This window comes from Equus asinus, chromosome 5, assembly GCF_041296235.1.
Source record: "Equus asinus isolate D_3611 breed Donkey chromosome 5, EquAss-T2T_v2, whole genome shotgun sequence".
Lineage (NCBI taxonomy): Eukaryota > Metazoa > Chordata > Mammalia > Perissodactyla > Equidae > Equus > Equus asinus.
Window position 1 is genome coordinate 33,560,899 of NC_091794.1, and position 22,403 is coordinate 33,583,301.

General features: G+C 40.1%; 1 protein-coding gene and 1 long non-coding RNA gene across 22 annotated transcripts in view; one reads left to right on the plus strand and one right to left on the minus strand.

Moving 5' to 3' along the window:
* LPP (LIM domain containing preferred translocation partner in lipoma) overlaps positions 1–22,403 on the minus strand; it is a 655,109-nt gene that overhangs the window by 16,079 nt on the left and 616,627 nt on the right. For all 21 annotated transcript variants that reach the window (XM_070509219.1, XM_070509220.1, XM_044771277.2 and 18 more), the window contains 2 exons: positions 7,637–7,815; positions 1,879–1,999 (listed from right to left, as the gene is read on the minus strand). In XM_070509219.1, the coding sequence (XP_070365320.1) occupies positions 1,879–1,999; positions 7,637–7,815 (300 nt within the window). The remainder of the gene's footprint in view (positions 1–1,878; positions 2,000–7,636; positions 7,816–22,403) is intronic.
* The window catches only part of LOC123286024 (uncharacterized), a 38,032-nt gene continuing 34,360 nt past the window's right edge, over positions 18,732–22,403 (plus strand). The window contains exon 1 of the long non-coding RNA XR_011503241.1: positions 18,732–19,677. This is a non-coding gene — a long non-coding RNA (uncharacterized lncRNA). The remainder of the gene's footprint in view (positions 19,678–22,403) is intronic.

The window sequence follows — 22,403 nt, forward strand, 5'->3', positions numbered from 1 at the left end:
TCGCCTCCACTGTCTACCACGACAGCAAGGAGGTCATTGAGTCTCCTGTCTGCATTTGACAAATAACGAAATTTAAGTTCAAAAACGGTGTCGCTCAGAACACCACAGCAGCAGCAACAGCAGCAATAGCAAGGCTTCCCAGGAAAGTCGACTTTACCAAAATGAACAAGCAGATAATTTTGCATCTATGGAGGCATTTGGGAAACTGAGCAATGGAACTCAATGAAATCTGTTCATCACAATAAAAAGAAAGAAGATAATTTCAGAAATGACAAGGTTTTAAGCATTTAATGAGCTACCATCTACAGTCACCTGGGCACCCTAAAGAGCCCAGAGTCGGTCGCAGTGATGGAACCATCACTGCCTTGAATCTTAGAAGGAAAAGGAGCCATGAGGCATCCAGTACAACTTCCTCCTTTTATAGATGGGCAAGTGAGGGAGGGGAGGGATTTGTCCAGTGTTATGCAGCGTCCGTGGCAGGACTAGTACAATGGTCTGCCCTCTTCCAAATTCAGTGTTCGTATAATATTGCTTCTAAAAAACTTCACAGCATTTTAAAGCCAACTTAATTTGTGCTGCTATGATTTAACCTGGGAGAGGAAAACCACATTTCATGCAACTCTTAGCACAAAAAACAAAACCATTAAAAGTCAAAGTATATCGGTATAAATGGCAAGTGTGTGAGGAATTTTGGGAAGCCTTTCTTCTTTGGTCCTCAGTTTCCCCAACTGCAAAATGATCTCTAAGGTGTCTGTTAGCTCTTTCACCCTTATGATTTAGGTCAATTTTAGGAATGAACATTGTTGCTCCTCTTTAGTCATAAAATCCTTATGTAAAAGCCAGTAATTTTTTTTATTATCTTTTCTCATGTTAAGGCCAAAGAAAGGCATGCAACTTGGCTCTAGGGCAAAACAAAGCACACAGCATAAAACAGGAGGTCAGTCACAGCTAAGGCAGTGACTAGGAGGCACGCAGTCCCAGAGAGCCAGCCTGTGTCTTGGGAACATCTCCTCGTGGGACTAGAGGAGCCGATCTCATGAGGACGTGATAATAAGGAAGTTCATCTTATCCCACAGGGAGATGAAGGAGCTGGGAGCGGCTGCATTCTGAAGGGCTGGTAAAAACAAGAAAACTTCCAAAGAGGGGTTCTGGGTAAGTTACAGAACCAGGATAAGAAAATGGGTCCGCATCATTTTCTGCAAGTGGTGACCTTTTGATCCCAAGATTATAGAGCCCTTTGCTGTATAAATGACTATATTTCCCCTGGGCAAGAAGCCTTCCATGTTGCTTCCAGCCCAGATGGCAGGTCTCTTCTATATATCCCCAAGGCACCTTGTGCCTAGCTCTCCTGTAGCTCAGTACTCATCTGATCTCTTGTGTTAAGTGCTAAGTCAGGGCTCGCTAAATTACCGAATCTCCATGACTTTGAACATGAAGTGCCAACCCTTCCTACAGGAATGAATTCTTATCCTTCTCAATGGCTGACAGTGGCATCTCTGTCCCATAGGAGCATCAGAGCCCAAGTTAAAGATTCCGTATAATGACAATGATGATAATAATAACAATACCATTTCTCACTAGTTTAACACCTTATGATTTACAATGTCCTCTAATATATAATTTTGCATTTTAGTCACATAGCATGTTTGAAAGAGTTAATAAGAATTTGCGTCATTTTTGCTGGTGGGGAAATTGAGACTGAAAGAGGTAAAGTGACTTATCCAACATCACTTGCATTAAACACTTGTGTCAGATCCAAAACCCAGGTCCTGTGAACACAGGCACTACGGGCTTTCCCAGATTTAATATAGTTGCTATATTTATGGATCTAATGGGCCTGCCATGCACTGGCAGGGTGTAGGGGTGCTGACCACAGACCTCACACCGGTAGCAGTGAACATGGAAATCACGATCCAGAGCCACAATCCGGACAGTCTCCTCCTGGCCTGGGGCTGGCATGATAGGCTCCTTGCACACAGAACATCGGGGGGCAAATTTCCTGAAAAGGGAGAGAGAGTTCTGGTTATATACTGAGCACAGACACTGTCAAACAGGTGAGACTCAGAGGTAGAAAGAAAAGATGTCAGGACATCTGGTCTGTCATCTCTTGTGAACTTGAGCAAGTCACTTTCCTTCTCTGGGTCTGCTTCCTCAATTGTAAAAGAAGGAATTTAGACTAGGTGACTGTTGAGGTCCTTCTAGATTATAAATATTGTGATATGTGTTGAGGTGGGGGGGGTGAGTGTGTGAACTGTTTATGCACGAAGAGCATCTAGGAGCTACTGGCCACTCGGTATGTGGCATGAAATTCACCTGGGGATAGATTGCAAACACAAACCCTGGGCTTGGGCAGGCTAGCCACAGGGGAAAACAAGGTCCTAGTGGCCCCTACTTGTTTCTGACTTTAGCTTCCAGACTTTCGTATATGCTCCCCAGGCCCTACCCAAATATTCTGATGTTGGTAACTTTGCCTCATTCCCACTTATTGGAGCCTCTTTCTTTGAAATGTGTCTTGAATTCTAGGAATTAACACAGGAAACCTTAAAAACATATCTTTTCAAAACGGCAGAGGCTAGCACGTTTAAATACTCTTTATACCAAATTTACGTAATCAAGTCTGCACTTCTTACATTTTGGTTGTGTAAAGAAAAAGTTAAAAAGGTCTCAAGTTCTTTACTTTTTGAAGGGTTTTAGCACTCCCAAAGGGTATGTGTATATGAATACATATATGCATACATATACATACATATATACTTATGTTTTTGAGGTTAACTGTTGGTGAGGAATTTTATTTCCTAATCTCTTAATATTCCTTAATATGACCAATGACTCTAACATTTCTTTCTCATAAAGGATTAACAGGCTACAAATACAGGCCATGCATCCATCTGTATCTTTTGGAAATTAGGGGTGGCATATGTGAAGGTGTGAAATGACACATGATTTGAAATGGACATGGATCAGAACTGAAAAGATTAATAAGAAAAACAGACTGTGCAACTTAGTTTTTTCACAGCTATGATTTTAAGATTAATGACGTTAAAATTTATCTATTTGTAGTAAGACTTAAAAAGAAATAACGATCGTAATCTAATACTTTGCAGAGCACTTTATGGTTGTCAAAGCATTTTTACATACATTATACTCTATATGTACATATTAATTTCCTGGCAGCACCCAAAAGGCATCTGTATGGCTGCAATCTAAATAAATATGAATTAAGCAGCAGATCAATTGATTGCTATGAAAGAAAAATTAAAAGGATCATGGTACAACGCAGCAGTAATCAGAGTTGTCATAATTGGTATTTTATGCAAGAAATTTATACTCAGCGGCAAAAAACTTGCTTTGGACTACCTGATTATTTTTGAATCTGGGTCATCAGTAGTGAAACAAGCAGGCTTCTGGAATCAACTGCAAAATATCCTTTCCCCAAACCCTTTGGGACTACACACTCTGTGAGGTCAGGAGTGTGTCTTGCCTATCACTGTATCTGTGAGCCTTCCCCAATTTCCCCAGGTAGGATCATTTACTCCTCTAGGATAAATAACTTTCATTGAATTTGCCTATTTTAGTAGTAATTATTTGCATATTTTGGGGGATCACTAAACTGTGAGCTTCCAAAGGAAGGATTTGCCCTTTTTCTATCTGAGTCTCCAGAAACAACTACTGTGACTGGTGCAGAGAGTAGAAATTCAGGCTTCGTTGATTGAAACGAAGTATCTGCCATGTTTCTCTATAAAAAGATGTTACTTGGGTCCTCATGTTCAATCTCAAGGTCCTTCCTCTTTGGAAAGGCATAAACTGTATTTTTGCTGAGTAATGTCTCCTCCCTACCAATTGGCCTCATTTCTATGATGGGAAAAAGCAAATTAAAGAGACAGGAAGTGGTTTCCGCCGTCCCTGCAGTGTTCTTTGGCCGGCATTTCGAGGATTGTTTGAAATCCCAGGTGGTCTATTTCAAGGCTCAGCTCACTAAGCAGACAATAATAATAATAAAAATAAATTTGATAAAAACACCTTTGATAGTTAAAATAGCCACCATTTATTGTGTGCTTATTATGTGCCAAGCCTTGTTAAGCACTCTGTACACTTGACCTTATTTTTTACCGACAGCAACATTATGAAGAAATATTTTCATCATTTCTACTTTATAGTAATGGGAGCCAAGGCTCAGAGAAGGATGGTCTTCATCATCTTGTGTCCTGGCACATTTCTGGCAATCAAAAAATGGATGTTGATTAAACAAATAAACAGATGAGTGTAGTATCCCTGTAAGAAAGCACAGATAGTGGAATAAAGGCTCAACATAATGAAAGGGTCAGTTAAATAAGCCTGCTTTTCTGAGCCCACTGTCCTGGCACTGGAAATAACAGAAATAAACTAGGCTTCCAGCAGTCAGACTGGTGGGAGTTCTACATATTTTTGCATGTGTTCTATTAATTTATATATACATAGCCTATAGTATTGCAAAAATGATTTAAGGTGGTTACTCTAAAATTTTATGTGTGTGTGTCTGTGTGCATGCGTGCGTGTGTATTCTTCATTACTAGTCAGACCGTCTATGCTAAGAGCTGCCTATAGCCAATTTACAGAACTCAATAAAATATAGAGGAGATATAAATTCAAACATGGGGAGAGAGAGGGGCTAAGATCAGAGAAGACTTCTTAGAGGAGATGGTAATTGAGTTGGGCCTTGAAAGATGGCCATTTGGGTGAAATGGGAAAGAGTGCATGTGTGCGCGTTTGTGTGTGTGTGTGTGTGTGTGTGTGTGTGTGTTGGGGTGAGATACAGTCAGTTGGCCAGGGAGCTGAGTTTGAGCAGTCATCTGAAATGACACATGGGAAAAAGTTCCTACCTAATAGGCTGGAGGACTTGGACCAACCCTGACTGAAGGTGACTGAAGGGGGCTGGCCCACTATCGAGGCCTCAAAAGCAGTTCTTCAGAACCCTGTTACTCAAAGTGCAGTCCAAGGTCACCTGGGAGCTTGTCAGAAATGCAGAATCTTGGGCCCTACCCCAGACCCACTGAATTAGAGTCTGCAGTTTAAAAGATCCCTAGATGACTTGCAAGCACATTAAAATTTGGGAAGCAGTGGTTTAAAAGATAGGATACTAAGCAGGCAAGATAAATCCCTTCTCATGGGTCTCCTGTAACTTACACTCCCAGGCTGCTCTAGTTACATCAAGCAAATCCTCCTTGAATGTAGAGAAGCCTTTCCTAACTCCGCACCCCTGATTTTTGCCTGAGATTTTGTTCCTTCTGCCAGGAATCTCCTTGTTTCCCACTTAAAACACTCTTCAAATTCTGCTTCCGGAAGCCTACCAAGATCCCAGGGCCAAGCAATCTCTTCTGATTCTACAGCTCAAGCCTTTGCCTGTGCTTATCTCATGGCGTTTATAAACCCCTTTCTGCCTGATATCACAGATTCTGCACCCATTCTCGCCCCTCCTCCTGGAAAGCTCCTCGCTGACAGCAGCTTCTGTGTTTGTATCTGTGCAATTTCTACCTACGCAAGTTCTCTCCTTGTGTCCCTCTTCTTTAGCACTTAGCACAGTAATTGGCACACAGAAAGCTCTTTGTAGATATGGTTGAACTGAATTGAAGCACGTTTCCTAAAAGCTCACAAAGGGAGACCTAGGCAGAATGACCAAGAACAAGGTCCCCCAAAATTTTCAGCAGAGGGAGCCTGTATCCCCCTGTCTACCCTCTCCTTAGCCTTGCAATGCCTGCCTTGGGTTGGATTTCTAGCTAACTGTGTTCTAGTACCTTCCTTGTTCTGAAACATAGTTCTGTAAAATTTTCTCATATTTTCCTTTGGGAAATGAGGAAAAGATCAAAAAGCTTCTCCTTGCCAGTCATGCAGACAACATTATTTTTTAAAAAATAATTTGTTTTAACATGCCATTGAATTATTGGGAGGGAACTGGGGATTGGAAATGATTTTTCCTTTTTAGTTGCTCAAGTCTGCTTTCCTGAAGCGTTCAGACCCACACACTTATGTCACCAGTCTCAAGTCTCTAATTATGCTCCCCACTCTTAGAAATGAAAGATAAATGGCATAGATATAAACTTACATTTGTCAGAATTGATTTCCTGTTTTAATTGAGGGGTGTAATATATCATCAGTCTTTTCTAGCAACAGAAACATGTGTGCTCTGATTCTATCTATCAGCCTCTCTTGGGTTAGGGTAAGTGTAAGAAAGGAGAGAAGCAGTGACAGAAACACACTCCCCATTGGTATTTTTTCACTTTCCTTAAATAGATGCAGGTTTTTTTTCATGTGTAATTACAAGCTAAAAATATCAATAACGTGAAGTACAATTTATGCTGTGACTGCCCTTTCAAAGTGAGCCCTTCCTTGTCTAATTCAGGTCGAGAATTTCTGCCTCTGGGGTTTTTTAATTCATTCAGCCTCATGTCTTTTGGTGAGGTTTTCATTTTCTTTGCTACTAGGAAAGTGGTCAGGAAATTCATTTTTAAAATATTGAGTCTCAGGTCCCCAGACTGCTTGTGGCAAGTACCTCCTGCTTGTTGACAATCAACAGAGCGGTGAAAATTAACCCACAAGACTGAACATCTGGAGGCTGTAGAATGGATACCCAAACTGGTGAGCCATGTGAACTTCAGCCCTTTGAGAGCCTCAGACTGTCCTCAAAGACACTGCCCAGCCGAAACAAGGCAGAAAACGTTTGTGTCTACCATTTACAAATCACACCCATGGCTTTCACACAGTTCTTAAAAATATGTAACAAATGGGATCTACCAATCTACCAACTAACAAACTGGCCAAATAAAAATAAACAAAGCACAAAACTATAGAATTTTCATGAAAACTCCTGCTATAACAGAGGAAAGAGGGACCTACAAATGAGAGAATTGAGGAAGTATGGACATATTTTTCCAGGTCCACGAGTAAGTGGTCTTAACCTTGAGGCTCTACTTTCTAATCCTCCTCAAAACACTGCATGATGCCGCATTAATTAATTTTATTAGCAAATATCCTGAGGAAGAGAAGACCTGGGTGCTGGAAGAAGTAATGGGAGGGTGTGAATATGTCAATAATGGCATGAAACTGCCTCTAACTGTGAGAGGCTTCCATCAGTAACAGGAACTGAATTGTTCTCTGTGTCCATCTCCCCATAATCTCCTATTTGTAGAGTGACAGGGATGTAGAGGTCAGCTATAGAGAGAATTCTGGGCTGTCAAAGCTGGGAGTTTTAAGACAGGGTCTGGTCTACTGACTACACTGAAGAGCTCAAAGAAATTGAGCAATTTGTCCAATGTCACAAATCTTGTTCGTGTTTAGGCCAGGGAGGGCTCCCTAGGATCCTGTCTCTTTCCAATACACATACTTCACAGCTGAGTCAACTTTGTCAAAATTAGAGCCACACAAAGATGCGAGGGACAAATCTCAGGGAAGCCTTGAAGCAGAGGCTAGGATGGAGGACCACATGGATTACCAGATATCAATTCCTGTGTCTGATGAGGGGATAAATAAGCTCTTTTTAAGGTCCCACCAAATCCTGAGATTCTATAGCTCTGAGAGAGAAGAACGTGTGGCCCAGAGGCCAGGCAGTAAGCAAAGACTCCAAGAGGGCCGGCAGACTGGGGAGGGAGAGTAGACTGCCTACTTGTGGAAGTCTTCAATGCAGTGGATGAGGCCGCCAGCATCCACGGTGAACGGGATCCCATCCAGGCTGCGGTGGCACATGACGCAAGTAAAGCAGTGAGGATGATAGGCCTTCCCAGTGGCTCGGAGAATCCGCTCCATGATAGGCTTGGAGCATACGCTGCACTGCTCCAGGGTATTCTATGGAGGGAAAGAAAAAGGCCAGTGTTAGGCTGGAACTTGAGGAGTTCCATTTATGTAGGAACTTACAGCATGACAAGCACTTTTACAGAACACATTGGCTCATGTGCTTCTCACAGTACTTGGAGGAAGGCAGAGTCTACATCTTTATTGTAGAGAGAAAGAAACACAATTAGATGGATCAAGAGGCTTTTTTAAGGTCACTCAGGTAAGCAACAAATCCAGAATTTAGAGCACATAAATTCTGGCTTCTATCCTTGTTCCTTTCTACTATAGCAGGGACGATGGCAAACTTTTGTGTAAAGGCCTATACAGGAAATAGTTCTGGCTTTCTTGCAACAGTTCAATTTTGCCATTGTAGTGTATAGGGAGCTGTAGACAGTACATAAGCAAATAAGCATGGTTGTGTTCTAATAAAACTTTATTTACAAAGCAGGTAGTGGGCTGGATTTGGCCCGTGGCTGGGGTTTGATGACTCCTGAAATATACAACTCAGGATTTCCACTTGAAGAACACTTCACTACTACTTCTAAAACTTGCTTCATCATCAAAGACCTGGTGGGATCACCTCGGACTCTAACATCTTAGAGCGTGGTCTGTCTGATGACAGACACTCGCAGAGCATGCCAGCTGCAGAACCCAATCAGAACTCAGCATAATGAGTAAGGCTTTTGATCATTTAAAGCCTGATTCAAACATCATCTCCAAGTTTAGTGTTGTAAAATATTTATGGAAATGTTGAACCTAGAGAGGCTCTAGTTTTAAGAAGTGAATTAAAAAAGTTAATTTATCTGGCATTAAAAATATGCTGAGCTTTAAAAATACATACCCCCCCTTGAAAGGGATATCATTTATGGAGTCAGGACTCAGGAAGATTGATAAAATCAGCTGTTAACTTTCCATCCTTTCCTAGAGTCCCATGCTGTCTTACCAAACAACCTTGATTAACATGTAATATGCTATATTCCAACCGAGATGTCTGGGCTGACTCACTGAGTTCACAATCTAGAATAAACCTGGGGTGGGGATCTGATTAGAAAGATGCAAACTGGAAGGGATGTGGAAATTAAGGAGTAATTGCCCTCTTACCATAAGAACCTTTAAATGGCTATGAGGCAAGAAGTGCCTGTGGATAGTTAACTAGTGTGCTGATGTCTTAACTACAGCAATGGCTTCTGACGGGCTTCCTTATTTGCATCTCTCTTCTTCTGTCATACTTCCCCATCCCCAAAGTGACTTCCAGTTTCCTTCCCAAAACACAGATGTGACCAAATAACTTTCCTGCTATCAAAAACTTATATGGCTCCACAATGTGAATGAGCTAGTTCCTTACCTGACATCATTCAACCTCCCTCTCTAGGCTCAGATTCCCCTAAAGACTTGGACTGCTTACTCTTGTTCAAAGCTATGAGAAACTTCCATACTTCTGTGCATTGGCCAATGCCTGGAATGAATTGCAATTTGCCATTCTGACCTTTCAAGGTAGAGGTCAGAAGGCAACTCTACAGTGAAGCATTCCTCGATGCCCTCAGTTGGAATAAATTGTTTCTTTCTCTCTAACATTATTTGTGCATAAGTCTATTTCCTCTACTAGACTGTACTTTCTTTAAGGGCAGGGACTATGTCTTAAGAATGTATTTCTCTGTCCCATACTATATCTGACATACCACCTGGAATAAAAATAAGCCCAGGATGAATGTGTGCAAAAAGAATGAATGAAAGAATATTGTTTACATCCTACCCTGGCAGCACACTGCTGGCCCAACAACCCTGCCTCTGGAACCTATCCCAAGATGAATTGGTAAATCCATCATCGTGCGCTCCCCAAAGCTGCGGTTGCCGGCGGTTCTGAAATTGCTTAGTACGCCTCTGGTCACAGTCTAAACTCATGGAAACTATTAACCTATTTTTTTCCCCCATTTTGAAGTGGTGAAATTAAAATAGCAGAAGAACATAAGATGAGAGTCTGGTGATGACGATGGTCTGGACAATGAGGGCCCTGCTTCTTTTCTACCCTGGTGATCTGAGCTAATGTGGCTGGAAACTGTCTTCTCAGGGCTTGTGTTTTGCTTCTCTGTGGGTTTTACTTTTTTTTTTTTTTAAGCCAGCCCTGTAATGGAGTTGAACAAACCAGAAAATGCTTGACCAGAAAATGTTTTTGTTTGCATTGAGGCTTGGCTGCAAGATTCAGCCCATTTACTCAAACCAGCAGCAGCAACATATAAGCTTGAGTCAGTTTCTAAGGAAAGACTTTATGGTCTACAGAAGCATCATGCAAGGACAGGTAATCTGAACATTTCCACTACAAAGGAAAAATAGTGTAAAATATGCTTAAAGTGAGTCTATTGTAAAATGCCCCCAAAACAGAAAATAAAGTTTCCAAGAATGCAGCTGACTGGAAGCTTAGGCTAGCAAATGGTGGAGGAAGATATATTAACCTTCTCTAGCCAGCTCCCTTTACTGTACTCTTCTCCTTTCAGTTTCCAGTTGGACCACTAGGACCCTTAGACATATCTTCTCTTAGAAAAAAGACAGACTTACAATGTCAGGAAGGAAGGCCCTGGGATTTTCTCTAGTCCAGGTCTCTGATTTCACAGGTGAGAAAATGGACCTGGAGCACTGATACAGTGCTGAGGACCTGAGTCATGGAGTTCACTAGGGGCAGAGGTGGGACTACCCCAGGTTCCTGACTCACAATAATTCATAGAGGGATCTGACGAATTTATTATGTAACCATAGAGAGGGAAAGTTGGTAGAGGAAGAATATGAACTGTCCTTCTGGCTTTGTCAACATCCACTGGATGACTCTGAGTAAGTAATTTCTTCTGTGTAGACCTCAGTTTTCTCATTTGTACAATAACGATAAATTTCAACTCTGCAATTTTATTACTCTGTGATATATCAGTGTAAACAACAGTAGGAAAAGGCCAATGTTTCCACTACTAGAGCTATATTAAAAACAACTGGGTAACCCCTCTTCTGAGCCTTGAAAGGAGGGTTCGTGTGCCAGAAACCTGGACTACAGAACCTTTACAATGTCTTCTCACTTGCAATTCCAGAAATTGCTAATGGTGGAATTTCAAGCACCAGAGATGATCTTTGTGTCTTCTTACAGCTTATTTTCAAGCTAGATGAAAAGATGCACTCTTCAGATAAACATGAAGCTTTTTTTAAAGTAGGTTAAAATGAAATGGTTAATAAATAAAATAGTTTATAAGAAAACAAAAAAGAGAAATAAGTTTTAAAGCAAATAAGTGGAAGAAGGATGTCTCTAAGTATATCTACTCTACTCAAATTACATCTTGTACGTGGAGTAGGGGTGCCCTGTTTGATAGATGGGGAGGCAGGAGGAGGGAAGAGCACACTCCAGCAGAAGAACTTTCAAAACCAGTAGTGTGCTTTGTAACCTCGTTTTCGTCCATCTCTACTGCTCTCACCCTGCCACACTGAGCTCTCTGCCACATCTTTGACAAACTATGTTCTTTTACAAGGCCAGACTACTCACATCCTTTTCTGCTTAGAAAATATCTACTCACTCTTCAAAGTTAAGCTAAATGTTCACCTCTTCTGCAAAGTCTTTCCTAATTTTTCCTCTGCTATACTCCAAACAAAATTAGTAATTTCTTCCACTCTCGTAAGATTGTATGATGCTTCTCCTATGACACTAACTAGAAAGTACTTGATTTAATGGTTTATGTCAACCTCCACAACCAAACTGTGACCATCCCTCTTTCCCAACATGGAGCCATAGTCATAGGTTGAGTTTCCTAGGAAACAGATTTGCATGCAGGAAGTTATTGAAGAGTGTCTTTGAGGTCCATACATGTGGGAGAGTGCAGAAAGTTCCTGGGCAGAGGGAGGAGTTGAACTATGATGCAGTTACAACAAAAGCTTTTAATGGTTCCACAAAGTGTGGAGTTGGGATGGCCCTGCAGAGTGGTCCTTCCTTGAAGCTCGGGGAGAGGGCCTTTATCTCCCTGCACATACCAGTCAATGGACACCAGCTGCTCCCAAGAAGGAGGAGTGAACTTGAGTGAAGAGGTTCCCTTCAGTTGAAAGTAATTACCAGAGAGGGACTCAGCTAGGAACTCCTGGCAGCTAGAGGAATGAGAGCTTCAGTCCTGAAGGGAGATCTGGGCTGTGCACTGCAGCATCCATGACAGTAACCATCCTTGCCCAGGGCCTACATAGTCCATGAAACACAGTAGGCAAGCGATAACCAGTTGTGAAACCCCTTATAGCTTAAGCTGATTGAAGAGTCTAGATTTTATTCTTTTCTTAAAATTCTAGGTACTGTTTGACGATTTTTTAGGACTTTTAGAAAACATTTTAGGAGTTACTCCAATGAAAGTATGGTTAAAGGAAGATAGAGTGGCAGGAAAAACATGAAATTAGTCACTTGCTAAAAGACACAGCTCATAAACTTTTCTGAAATGATGGCAATACAATTGTGATTAAAACCAAAAAGTTAAGTGAAAATAAAAATAAAAGCACAAACAAATCTTGTACACAAAACTTCCAAATGTACCTGTTTTTAAATTAGAGATACAATCTGGTTGTATCCTTTCTATCCTTGGATATTGTATAAATAACTTCTCTAATTCACAGGCAGAAGAGCTGGAAGAATCATCTGAATATAAATGAAGCATCTAGGTAACATAAGTTTTAACTACTAGTTAGATGAGAAAGAACATAGTATTTCTAAAATTTATATATTGCATAGGTATATACGTGTTTAAGGTTGAGTATTTTAAATCAAGAGACATAAGTATTTGCAGATTCAGGGAACTATAAAGTGTTGCCATTTAGAAATGTTAAAATTTTCATTTCATAAAATTAAAATGTGATCTTATCTTCAGTCTTCATTGTTTTCTTTTTTAGGTACAAAAGCAATATTGAAACAGGAAAGACTCTTGGAAAGATAAGAGTGACATCTTATGTTTTAGATGCAGTTTTGGTCTTGTTGGGATAAGAATAGAAAGAAAAATAGGAGAGTTAGAAAGTATTAGACTTCAAAAAGTCTTTAGAGATTACTCTAGTTCAGGAGTTTTCAGCTCCCTTCACTTGCCTCCCTCTCCCATAATCCTTTTACTGGGGAAACAATTCATCAAGGAAGCACAGCCAAAAGAGCCACAAACCACTTCTGGATGAAGGGCATGAAAGGATGGAGCCTGTGGGGGAATCCACATTGCACAGTTTAAAAACCATGATTCTAATCCAATTACCAGATTCAAGAAACTAAGGTACAGAGAGAGAAAACAGCTCGTGGCAGATGTGGAGTTAGAATTTAGGTTTCCTAATTCTCCATCCAGTGGAGAATTTCTCTGCTATATCATACTATACCTATTCCATATTTCAGTAGACACACTCCATTTGCAAATATAAGCCATTCACGCTGACCACCTGCAAGTTAAACGCATATAAATAGAGAAAACATGTTGAGATCTTAAGACACTTTGTCTACTGTCAATTTCATTGGCTCCCACAGAAAACTCATTGTTGGATTCCCAGCATCTCTCTAACAGTGTCCTTGCATAAAATAGGTGCTCCATAAATATTGGTTAGATGATGAATTAATAAACTCTCGATAAGTACTTTACATAAAATAAAATTATTCTATTTAACCATGCAAAACAATTCTCTAATTCAGAGCTTCTCAACTGGCAGGCTAAGACACAGTGTGACTCAAGCGGTTCCCGGTGTACCACATTTGGACGGGCAGGAAGGGGCCAGAGGTTTCCATAGCCCCTGGGTGGTCACCGTGGGCCTGGAGAAGCCTCATCCACTTACTCCACTGTGCTGAATGCATGCCATCAGTTTCCACATGAATCATGATGTAAAAAGGGTTGGGAAGCACAGCTCAAGTGTAGGTGTTCCCCACGGAATAGGAATATGGTACAGTAAAAAGAGAACAAGGCTATGATTCAGCAAACCTTCATTGAAATGCCAGTGCCAAATAATTATATTACCTAGCTTAATTTTAGAAGACAAACTTATTCTTGATTCTGGTAATCAAGAAGGCTTCCCAAATGATGGCAGTACCTTGGGGTTTCCTTTGTAGATGAAGACATCATCTTACCTTGGTAAGTCTCCTAATGAGCCTGCATTACAAAAGGTCCCAACAGCTCTGCCTCCCAGTGAAGCAAGCATTTCTCAGTAAAAGTTTTCTTGCACTTTCCAGGTGTCCTTCACCTACGTCTATATCTTTATCTATATCTGTATCTGTCTCTACGTCTATATGTAACATGTGTTTCAAGCAGACTGAAAGTAATAACAGTAAGCCTAGAGTTATCCCATCTCTAAGACTATGATTTTCTCATCCAAATTAAACTTCCTACTTTACGGATGAGAATTCTAATTTTTCAAGATAGGAAAATGTTTGAGTCAATTTATCAGATGGCATCAAACCCTTAAAATATATTTTCTTTTGATGTTATGACCTACAAAAGAAGACAGCTATGAAACACACAACTGAAAATTCAGTAAGAGTACTTTCTTGTTTTTTATTCACTTCTGCTAACATTTTTGAGCACAACCCTTTGCATCCAAGGCCTATATTGCCCTAGTGTTCTTATAAACCCCCTTGAAAGGAACTTTTCATATGCTTTTCTAATGAGCTGAGCTGCCTCCCCACTAGCATTGCAGAAAGTCTAAAGACTAGAACCAAGTGTTCAGCATTTTGGTAGGTACAGAGGACAAGAGAAAAGACAAAGACCCCATCCCTGCCTCAGAGGTTCCCAGCGTGGTGAGAGAAGTAGACACTTCTAGAGATAACTGACCAGAGGCAACGGGCACAACAAATTGCTGTTATAGAGGCTTGAATAATGTGTGATGGGAACACGGAGAATTAAGTAATTACTTCTGAAGGTGAGGGAGCAGGAAATGTGATGGTGGCATATGATTCTGGGAACCTATTCTAGATGGGATTTGAATTAGCTCTTGAAAACAAAACACATTAGAACACTCTTTGGAATTAATGCTATAACAAGGGTCTTCATTATCTAAGTCCCAGATGTGCCTACATTGAAACAAAATTCATTTCTTAGGAAGAATATTGTAACAAAATCAGTGTGTTGGGCAGCATTGAAGAAGAATAATTCAACTTTGCCAGAGATGAACATTTATGTGTCATATTAACACAAAACACATGTAGGACTATTAACACAGAATTTAGAAAAAAAATTCTCACAAGATTTTCTGTTTATATTTGCACTAAATAAACTGGAATTAAAATTAAGGAATATATCCTAAAACCACAAGGAAAAAAGCCAACAGAAAGGATAAAAAGATCAGGACAATTAGGTCACTTTATTCAATTTTGCCATGAGCCACAAATGACACTCTTCACTAAATAAATAATGCCCTGTTGTTTATTCTGAAGCACTTGGGTTGGGATTATGATCTGAGCTTTATTAAATTAAAAAAAAAAAAACCCATTAAAGGACATTTAGCTTGTCTATACCTTAGGGCCCAGAGAGGTGCTATTTTACCTTAAAATGTGCAGCCTTTGTGGTACCCTAGTTCTTCCAAAACACTTCTCTTGAATGTCTCCTAACCCTTGAGAAATATGATGGTGTTGGGGGGCTGTATGAGCGTGTCAAACCTTCAGGCCAGGAGCAAAATGAAAAGATTACAACTCCATTGAGACTATTGTGAGAGGGGGAAAAAAAGAATAGAATTCTTTTCCTTCCAAGCCCAGTCAGATCATGGATTTGCCTTTACAACATCTTCAAGGTACAGTCTGTTGGGACTTGTTAACCAGGAACCAGAGCAGAGTCGGTCACATACAGTGAGAGAATTAGTGATAGATTCAAGAAACTTGGGTTTGAAAGTCTAGGCAATTTTCTTGACCTCTCTGGCCTTTGGTTTCCTCATCTACTAAACAAGATTGGAAATGTCTACAGTGTGTTGTTGTGAACACTAAATGAGATCACATATATGAAAGCAAGTACTCTGGGTCTGGCTGTATAATAAATGTTAGTGTTGGGTAATTCTTACAAATTCTAAGGGGGGTAGGGCAGATATTTAATTAACTTGGCATTCTTTGATCATTTCATTGAATTACTATATTCAAGCACTACATTTTTAATTTTTTCCTTCATCATGGATTTTCCTACGTTTTAGAGCTCTACTTTGGTCTTTTAATGGATTATTTAAGTGTATGATACTCTGGGACAACTGAATAAAGTCATAATATAAAATGGGCTTCTGGATTCCTAAGAGATTGCCCCCCTTGCTTCTCTGAGAATTTTGTGGGAAAGCTGTTCTTACTTCTAAGTAAGCATTATCATACCTCAAACTCATACATTTCTCAGTTCTTTCTAAAAATAATTTACATTATTTTATACTCTCAAAACAAAAACTGACAGCTTGCCCTGGAGAGTCTTCAGAGTTTACTAAGTGTACACAAATGGGACCTCATTTAATCTCCACAACAATCTGTTAGAGTAAGGAGAAGATAAGAATTCTAATCCCCATTACATGCCACAGGACTACAGATGTGGTCAGGATTTGAATCCATGTCTTCTAAGTCCAAAGACAAAACTGTCTCCTTCACTCTATCCTCCAATTAACAAGTTTCTCCATATCTTTCCATCTGGTTCCACATAATGGCAATTACACTGAATGCAGTTATTAATCTTTAGCAAACTGCTGTGCCACAGGCTTTCACAAACATATAGTTTGCTTGAACTTGAAAAAATTACCAAAATCATCTTGTCCAACTCACTCCTCTTATATACAAGGACACTGCATTCAGGAAAGTCGATTGCCTAATGTTGTAAACTAGTGAAAGAACTGAGTTCAGGATAGAGATGCCCTGGTTTCTATATGGGGATCTTCCCCAAACCCCACAATAGATCCTTTTTGGAATACCAAAACTTCTCTTTGGTGTTCTAGTCCTTGTTAACAGTAAGAATGTGACAGCTAATGCTCATTAGTTATTGACATAATTATTTACATCACCAATGAAAAATTATTAGGCTGATTATACTACATTACTTGGGTTTTTGCCACTGTCAAAACAAGGCTGTTGCACACTTATAAATATGAAGGCCCTTTGGCCAAGAACTCTGAGGAGCTGAGCCTTTCCTCAGCCTCATGGTATGATGCCTCAGGTCCCACTTTCATAATTCCTGCTACCAGTAACTTGTAAACAGGGGTCGTTAATAGACACTCAGACCAGTCCACTCAGGCCGTCACTTTTCAGAGTAGCTGGAATTTCACAGCATTTTGAACAAAATTTCATAATCTGAGTGCCAATTGTCTCCTCTGTAGAATGGGATACTAATTATTCTGCCCTGTCTACCTCCCAGAGTTGTGAGAAATAAATGAGATAATAAATGTAACATGCACTCCTTAAGAATGTAAAGAGATGGAAAGAGATTGTTAAAAAGTTCTTTTCTCTGGGCAAAATTATTGTTCCATGTGAGGACTGACCCTAACTCTTGGTTCTTCAGTCTTTGACTAATCAACTGAGCCTACTTTCCATTACTCTTATTACTAGAGAAGCAGACAATATGAGATGTACACATAGATACCTACAATCCTATGATATTAAGTTTGGGAAAATGTAGTGGTTTTCTTCTTTTGTTTTTGTTGTTTTCTTTCCAACATATATTTTTTTCTTATTATATTTTCCTTTAGTTTACATAACTGGGACACCTAATAAGTGATGGAGGAGTTACATAGCACGTATTTAAGTTGCATACAGAGAAGTCTCATGGAACATATAGTTTGCTGCGGATATACTTGGCAGGGTCCCCAACTAAGCCCCTGATGCCGGTGCCTGTGAGGCACCATTTTGACAATTCTCAATCATGTTATTTTCAATATAGAGTGGACAGGAAGCCCCAATGGGGAAAATGACTTATCTTTGGGCCACAATGCTAATCTTAGCACTATTGGAAACTATAATTGTTGAAACAGATGTTTTTGGAGACCCTGCATGGTACAGTGACAAAGAGGAATGACCCTAAGCCAAGGGCCGTGCTCTAGTCTTGGGAAGGCTGGTCACTGGCATTTGCTTCTCTTGGCCTAAATCCCTTCACCTATAAAATAAGAGACTGAAGTTAATAGACCTCTTGGTCCTTTGAAGCTCTGTGATTGATTTGCAGACTGAACAAAAGTTTCAATAGGGCAGGGCTCTTGGTCTTGTTCACTACTTCATCCTCAGTTTACTGAACAATGCTTGGCACATAAAAGGAACTCAATAAATATTTTATTAAGTAGGTGAATGAATGATTGAGAATGAATACTGCAAAGAGTCATCCAATAGCACCTACTCCCATAGACATACCCAAAATTTCATCACCATCCCAGATGGCCTTCCATCACCAGCCTTTTTAAGCTGTCTCCTCTCCTGAGCCACATTCTATCTCATTACCCTGTTACTTTCTGCACAGACATTATCATTATCAGATATCACTTCGTGCATTATTTGCTGACGTGCTTGTTACTTATCTCCCCATCAGTCTGTTTGAGACACTACTGCATTCACAGCCTCTGGAACAGTGCTTAATTTGGCACTTGACAAGTATTTGTGGAATGAAAAAAGTAAATGACATTAAACAAAGTTCTCTTCAAACTCTTGTGTTCTTTGATTCTATCTCAGCAAGAGTATATTTCTCCAAAAAATTAGTGCTACAAATTTTGCTAATATAACTGATCTGAAGTTAATTGCTCCACATAGTAGGTAGGACAATGCTCTTTCTACTAGTAGTATTTGTCTATAAGTAACTGATCCATCCAGGGGCAAAATCTAAAACTGAGTAAGCAATGATGTTTTCACCTTTGTGTATAGATAGGAATGACTGCCTGCCTGCACATTTCAGATCAGAATCAAATCCATTGTGAATCATCCATTAGAATCAAGATCTGCAAGCAGAGACTAGAAATGTTCCCAGTACCATTCTGCTCATGTGTCGGTTCCCTTCAGAGTTGCCTGAAACTCAGCTCTGCCAACGTGTTTATTTTCTACCTGGGTTTATGAATTGCAATTACTTCCTAAATTATGACAAGGTACAAGTGGTCTGAGCCAAACAACCAGGGTCACGGGAGGTCTCCTTGTACTCCTGGGGATGATAGAAAAGCTTTTTTGAACCAAACTTGATCTTCTTTCAGAGGAAAGGGTAAACTTTAAGCCTCTAACTCCTGGGAGTGGCAAAGAGAACAGCCAGAGGGCCATGAGCTAACTTCCATTCTCTGGAGATCAGTGGAACAGATTTGGCAATGATTTGGCTTCTGTGGAAAACAAGCCCTTCTAATTATACTTCTGCCAGTGGAAGACGGAAGACAAAAGACAGCACCACAGCTTAGAAAGACTGTAACGACATGCCAATATCATGGCTGCAACTGTGTAGTTTCCTTCTGAGCCGAGCACTGTTGACACGTACGTCAAACACTCAGCTCTGGAACCCATTCACGAGAATGTGACCTTCTGAGGAGCACAAAGGGAAGCTGGTGAAGTGATTTGTTTCCCTTAAACTGTATCTTGGCTGTACTAGTTTCTGACACTAGAAAGAAGATAATTCCATGTTTTGGTCCTCTCTCCACCCCCACCGTGTCAAACATGGTTAACATTAAGTAGGTATGAAAGGCACAGACGATGAGTACAGGGTTTTCCATTCTGTAACTGTTGAAAGACAAAGGGGACAGAACATACAGATGTTTTCTCTTTGCTGCTGCAAAAGGGTGGCGGACTAACTCTTTCGGTATCTCTGGAATGCAAATTTTCTTTCACAGTTTAGCAGTCTTTTTTGGATTTCAGCACAGTGAACTAACACTTTCCTGGATTCCAAGACCTCCAGAGAACCAGATGGATGAGAGGAATTGGGAAAAAAGAACCCACGCTCCTTGAAAAAGGTATGAATTTCTCACTCAGCATCTAGCCAAAAGCTCTGAAAATTACAAGAGCGAAATCACTCGGTTTGTTCAAATGCATGCCATCCTAGAGTTGTTTGCGGTGGGGGAAAAAAAAATCTAAAGTGATTTGATGGTTTAGAGTCTGCGTTCAGTTTCAGCTAGGAAGCAAACTTTCACAGAGACGATATGTTTACTATCAAAGGCAGGAGAGAATGTAGATGGAAGAGATTACACAAGAGGCTCATTCTCTATGCCGGTGCTCTAAAGCCAGGGACTGCTCCCCAGTGCTAAACTTTTTAACTTGACACTCAAGGCCCTTCAGGATATTGTCTTACCTCCCCTTTCCAGGCACCACTCCCACCATTCCCCCAATGCACTCTTCACTCCTGTCAACCCAAACTTTTTAAGACTTCCCGCTGCTTGTTCTTGCATGCTTTTACATCTACTCTTGTCTCTGCCTTGGAAATTTTTCTTAACAAGTTAGATGGCTCAACTTTTAGGACATGTGAGTGTTACCTCTTTTATTAAGCATTTCCCCAGCCTTCTGTTCTTTCACAGCACTGTTCATATATTCATTATAGCAAGGACCCCGTGTATCGTGTTGGTACGCTATGGGAAATGCTATGACAAAGTGCACTTTCCAAAGCTGACGACACCAACACATATCTCATCCCACACAGTCTTCTTCCAATGTGATCCTGACAGTCCACCTGGAAGAGGTGAGGGTCTGGGAGGACATTCGTAATTGCCTGGACAATGGAATGTTGGTAGAAGTGATGCTATATGACTCCTGGATGCCATTCATAAAATGTGATATGGTTTTCTCTTGAGACACATATCTTTGAAGACTTGAGTTGCCACGTTAGAGTTGGGCTATCATGAAGGTGCCAAGCTGGAGAGACTGCAGGCAGATTGAGGGAGATGCCTGAAGAATCCCAGTTGTTCCAGAACAGCTGTTCATGTATTCCCAGCCCAGGCACCAGACATGTAGGTGAAGTCTTTGAGAGATCTCAGACCCAGAAATCTCATGAGGGACCCCAACCAGAATTGCTTAGTTGAGATGCTATCAAATTCCTGACCCACCAATCTGATTCTTCTTTTCATAAGTCATTCTTTTCAGCCACTAAGTTTTGGAGGGGTTAGGCATGTAGCCCATAGAAACTGAAATATAGGCACAGCTTCCATATTTGACTAGGAGATCTTCAAAGGCAAGGAATTAAAAAATATATATGTTTCTAGCACTGAAGAGTGTGAATGAAATACAGAAGAGGTTGTTTGTTGAATAAATGCTTGAATGAATGAATGAATATTAACTTTTGGACATAGCTGCATAAAATTAATGCATTTTAACGTCATGAGGCTAGTTAGCTTTATTTAGCTAGGGTATTTTGAGCAACAATAATGCCCAAATGATATGAATGCAAAATAGACCTTTCTCCTTCATACAGGGGGCAATGTAGCTTTCAAATTCTGCAAGCTATTGTTATTCCAAGTAAAAAACATGAGAATAAATTGATACAGGAATATATGTATAATTCCTTTTCTCCAAAAGCATTCAGTACTATTCTTAACATCTTTACAGGTGAAAAGACAAAAGCTTTCTTTCATTGCGGGCATCAGTTAATAAAGGCAAATTGTCTATTTAATTGTACAAAGAAATTAAGGAGTTAGAATTTTACATAGAATTAAAGAGTAACATCAGAGTGAGGATGATCTTAGGGTCATCTGGCCCAGTCAATCTGATCTGTAAATTCCCTCTATGACATCCCCAGGTAGTCAGTCAGTGCTTGTGCAGCCCCTAGGACTGCCTGCAACATATCCAATCAGAGCAGACTTTCTTGGAAGGTGTGCATTCTACTGGTAGGTCTAATTGTTAAAACATTCTTTATTTTGATTTAAATGCCTTCTACCTCATTAGCCTTACGTCTGTCCTCTAAGGACAAATTTCTTGCCTTTTCTATGTAACAGCCCTAAAGAGCATTGAAAATATTGTTCCCTGCTTAGTCTTCTCTTTATTGGGATAAACACTTAGATTCCTTCAACAATTCCTTATGAGACATGACTTCTGTCATCTTATCCTCCTGATCATCCTCCTCTGCAGAAGTTCTAGTTTGTCAGATTCCCTTCAATGTGTGGTGCCCAGAAATGAACACATAATTTTAGGAGCTACTGCTACCTCTGTTCTGCACACTCCTCTTTATGAGAGCAGCCAAAGAGTGTATTTACTTTTCTGTGCTCCTAGGTATTACTATTGATCTTGGGGTCAAATTCTCTCCCCTCAAGTCTTTTTTTTTTTTTTTTTAAATGAACATCTGTCAAATTAAATGACCCTCTTATGGACTTGTATAGTGAATTTTTTAAGCTAAGAAAAGGATTTGACTTTTGTCTCTCTTAGATTTTATCTTGTCGGATTTGGGTCATTCTTCCAGATAATTGAGAATTTTCACAATATTAGTGACCATATTTTGCATATTACAATTCCTCTCATCCTTTACCTCAAACCAGGAAGTTCAGGTCAGATAAATTTCAAGAGCTACAATTTTGCTACTGTTGAAAGATGTTTGCCATCAGAGTCAGCATCAACTCTCCTTTTCCTACATCCCATCAGGCATCAAGACCTATTAATTTTCCCCACTAAATATTTTAATTCCATCCATTATTCTCTATCTCTATTATATTATTCCATCATCTCTCACCTAGGTAATCACAGTAGCCTCCTAACTGGC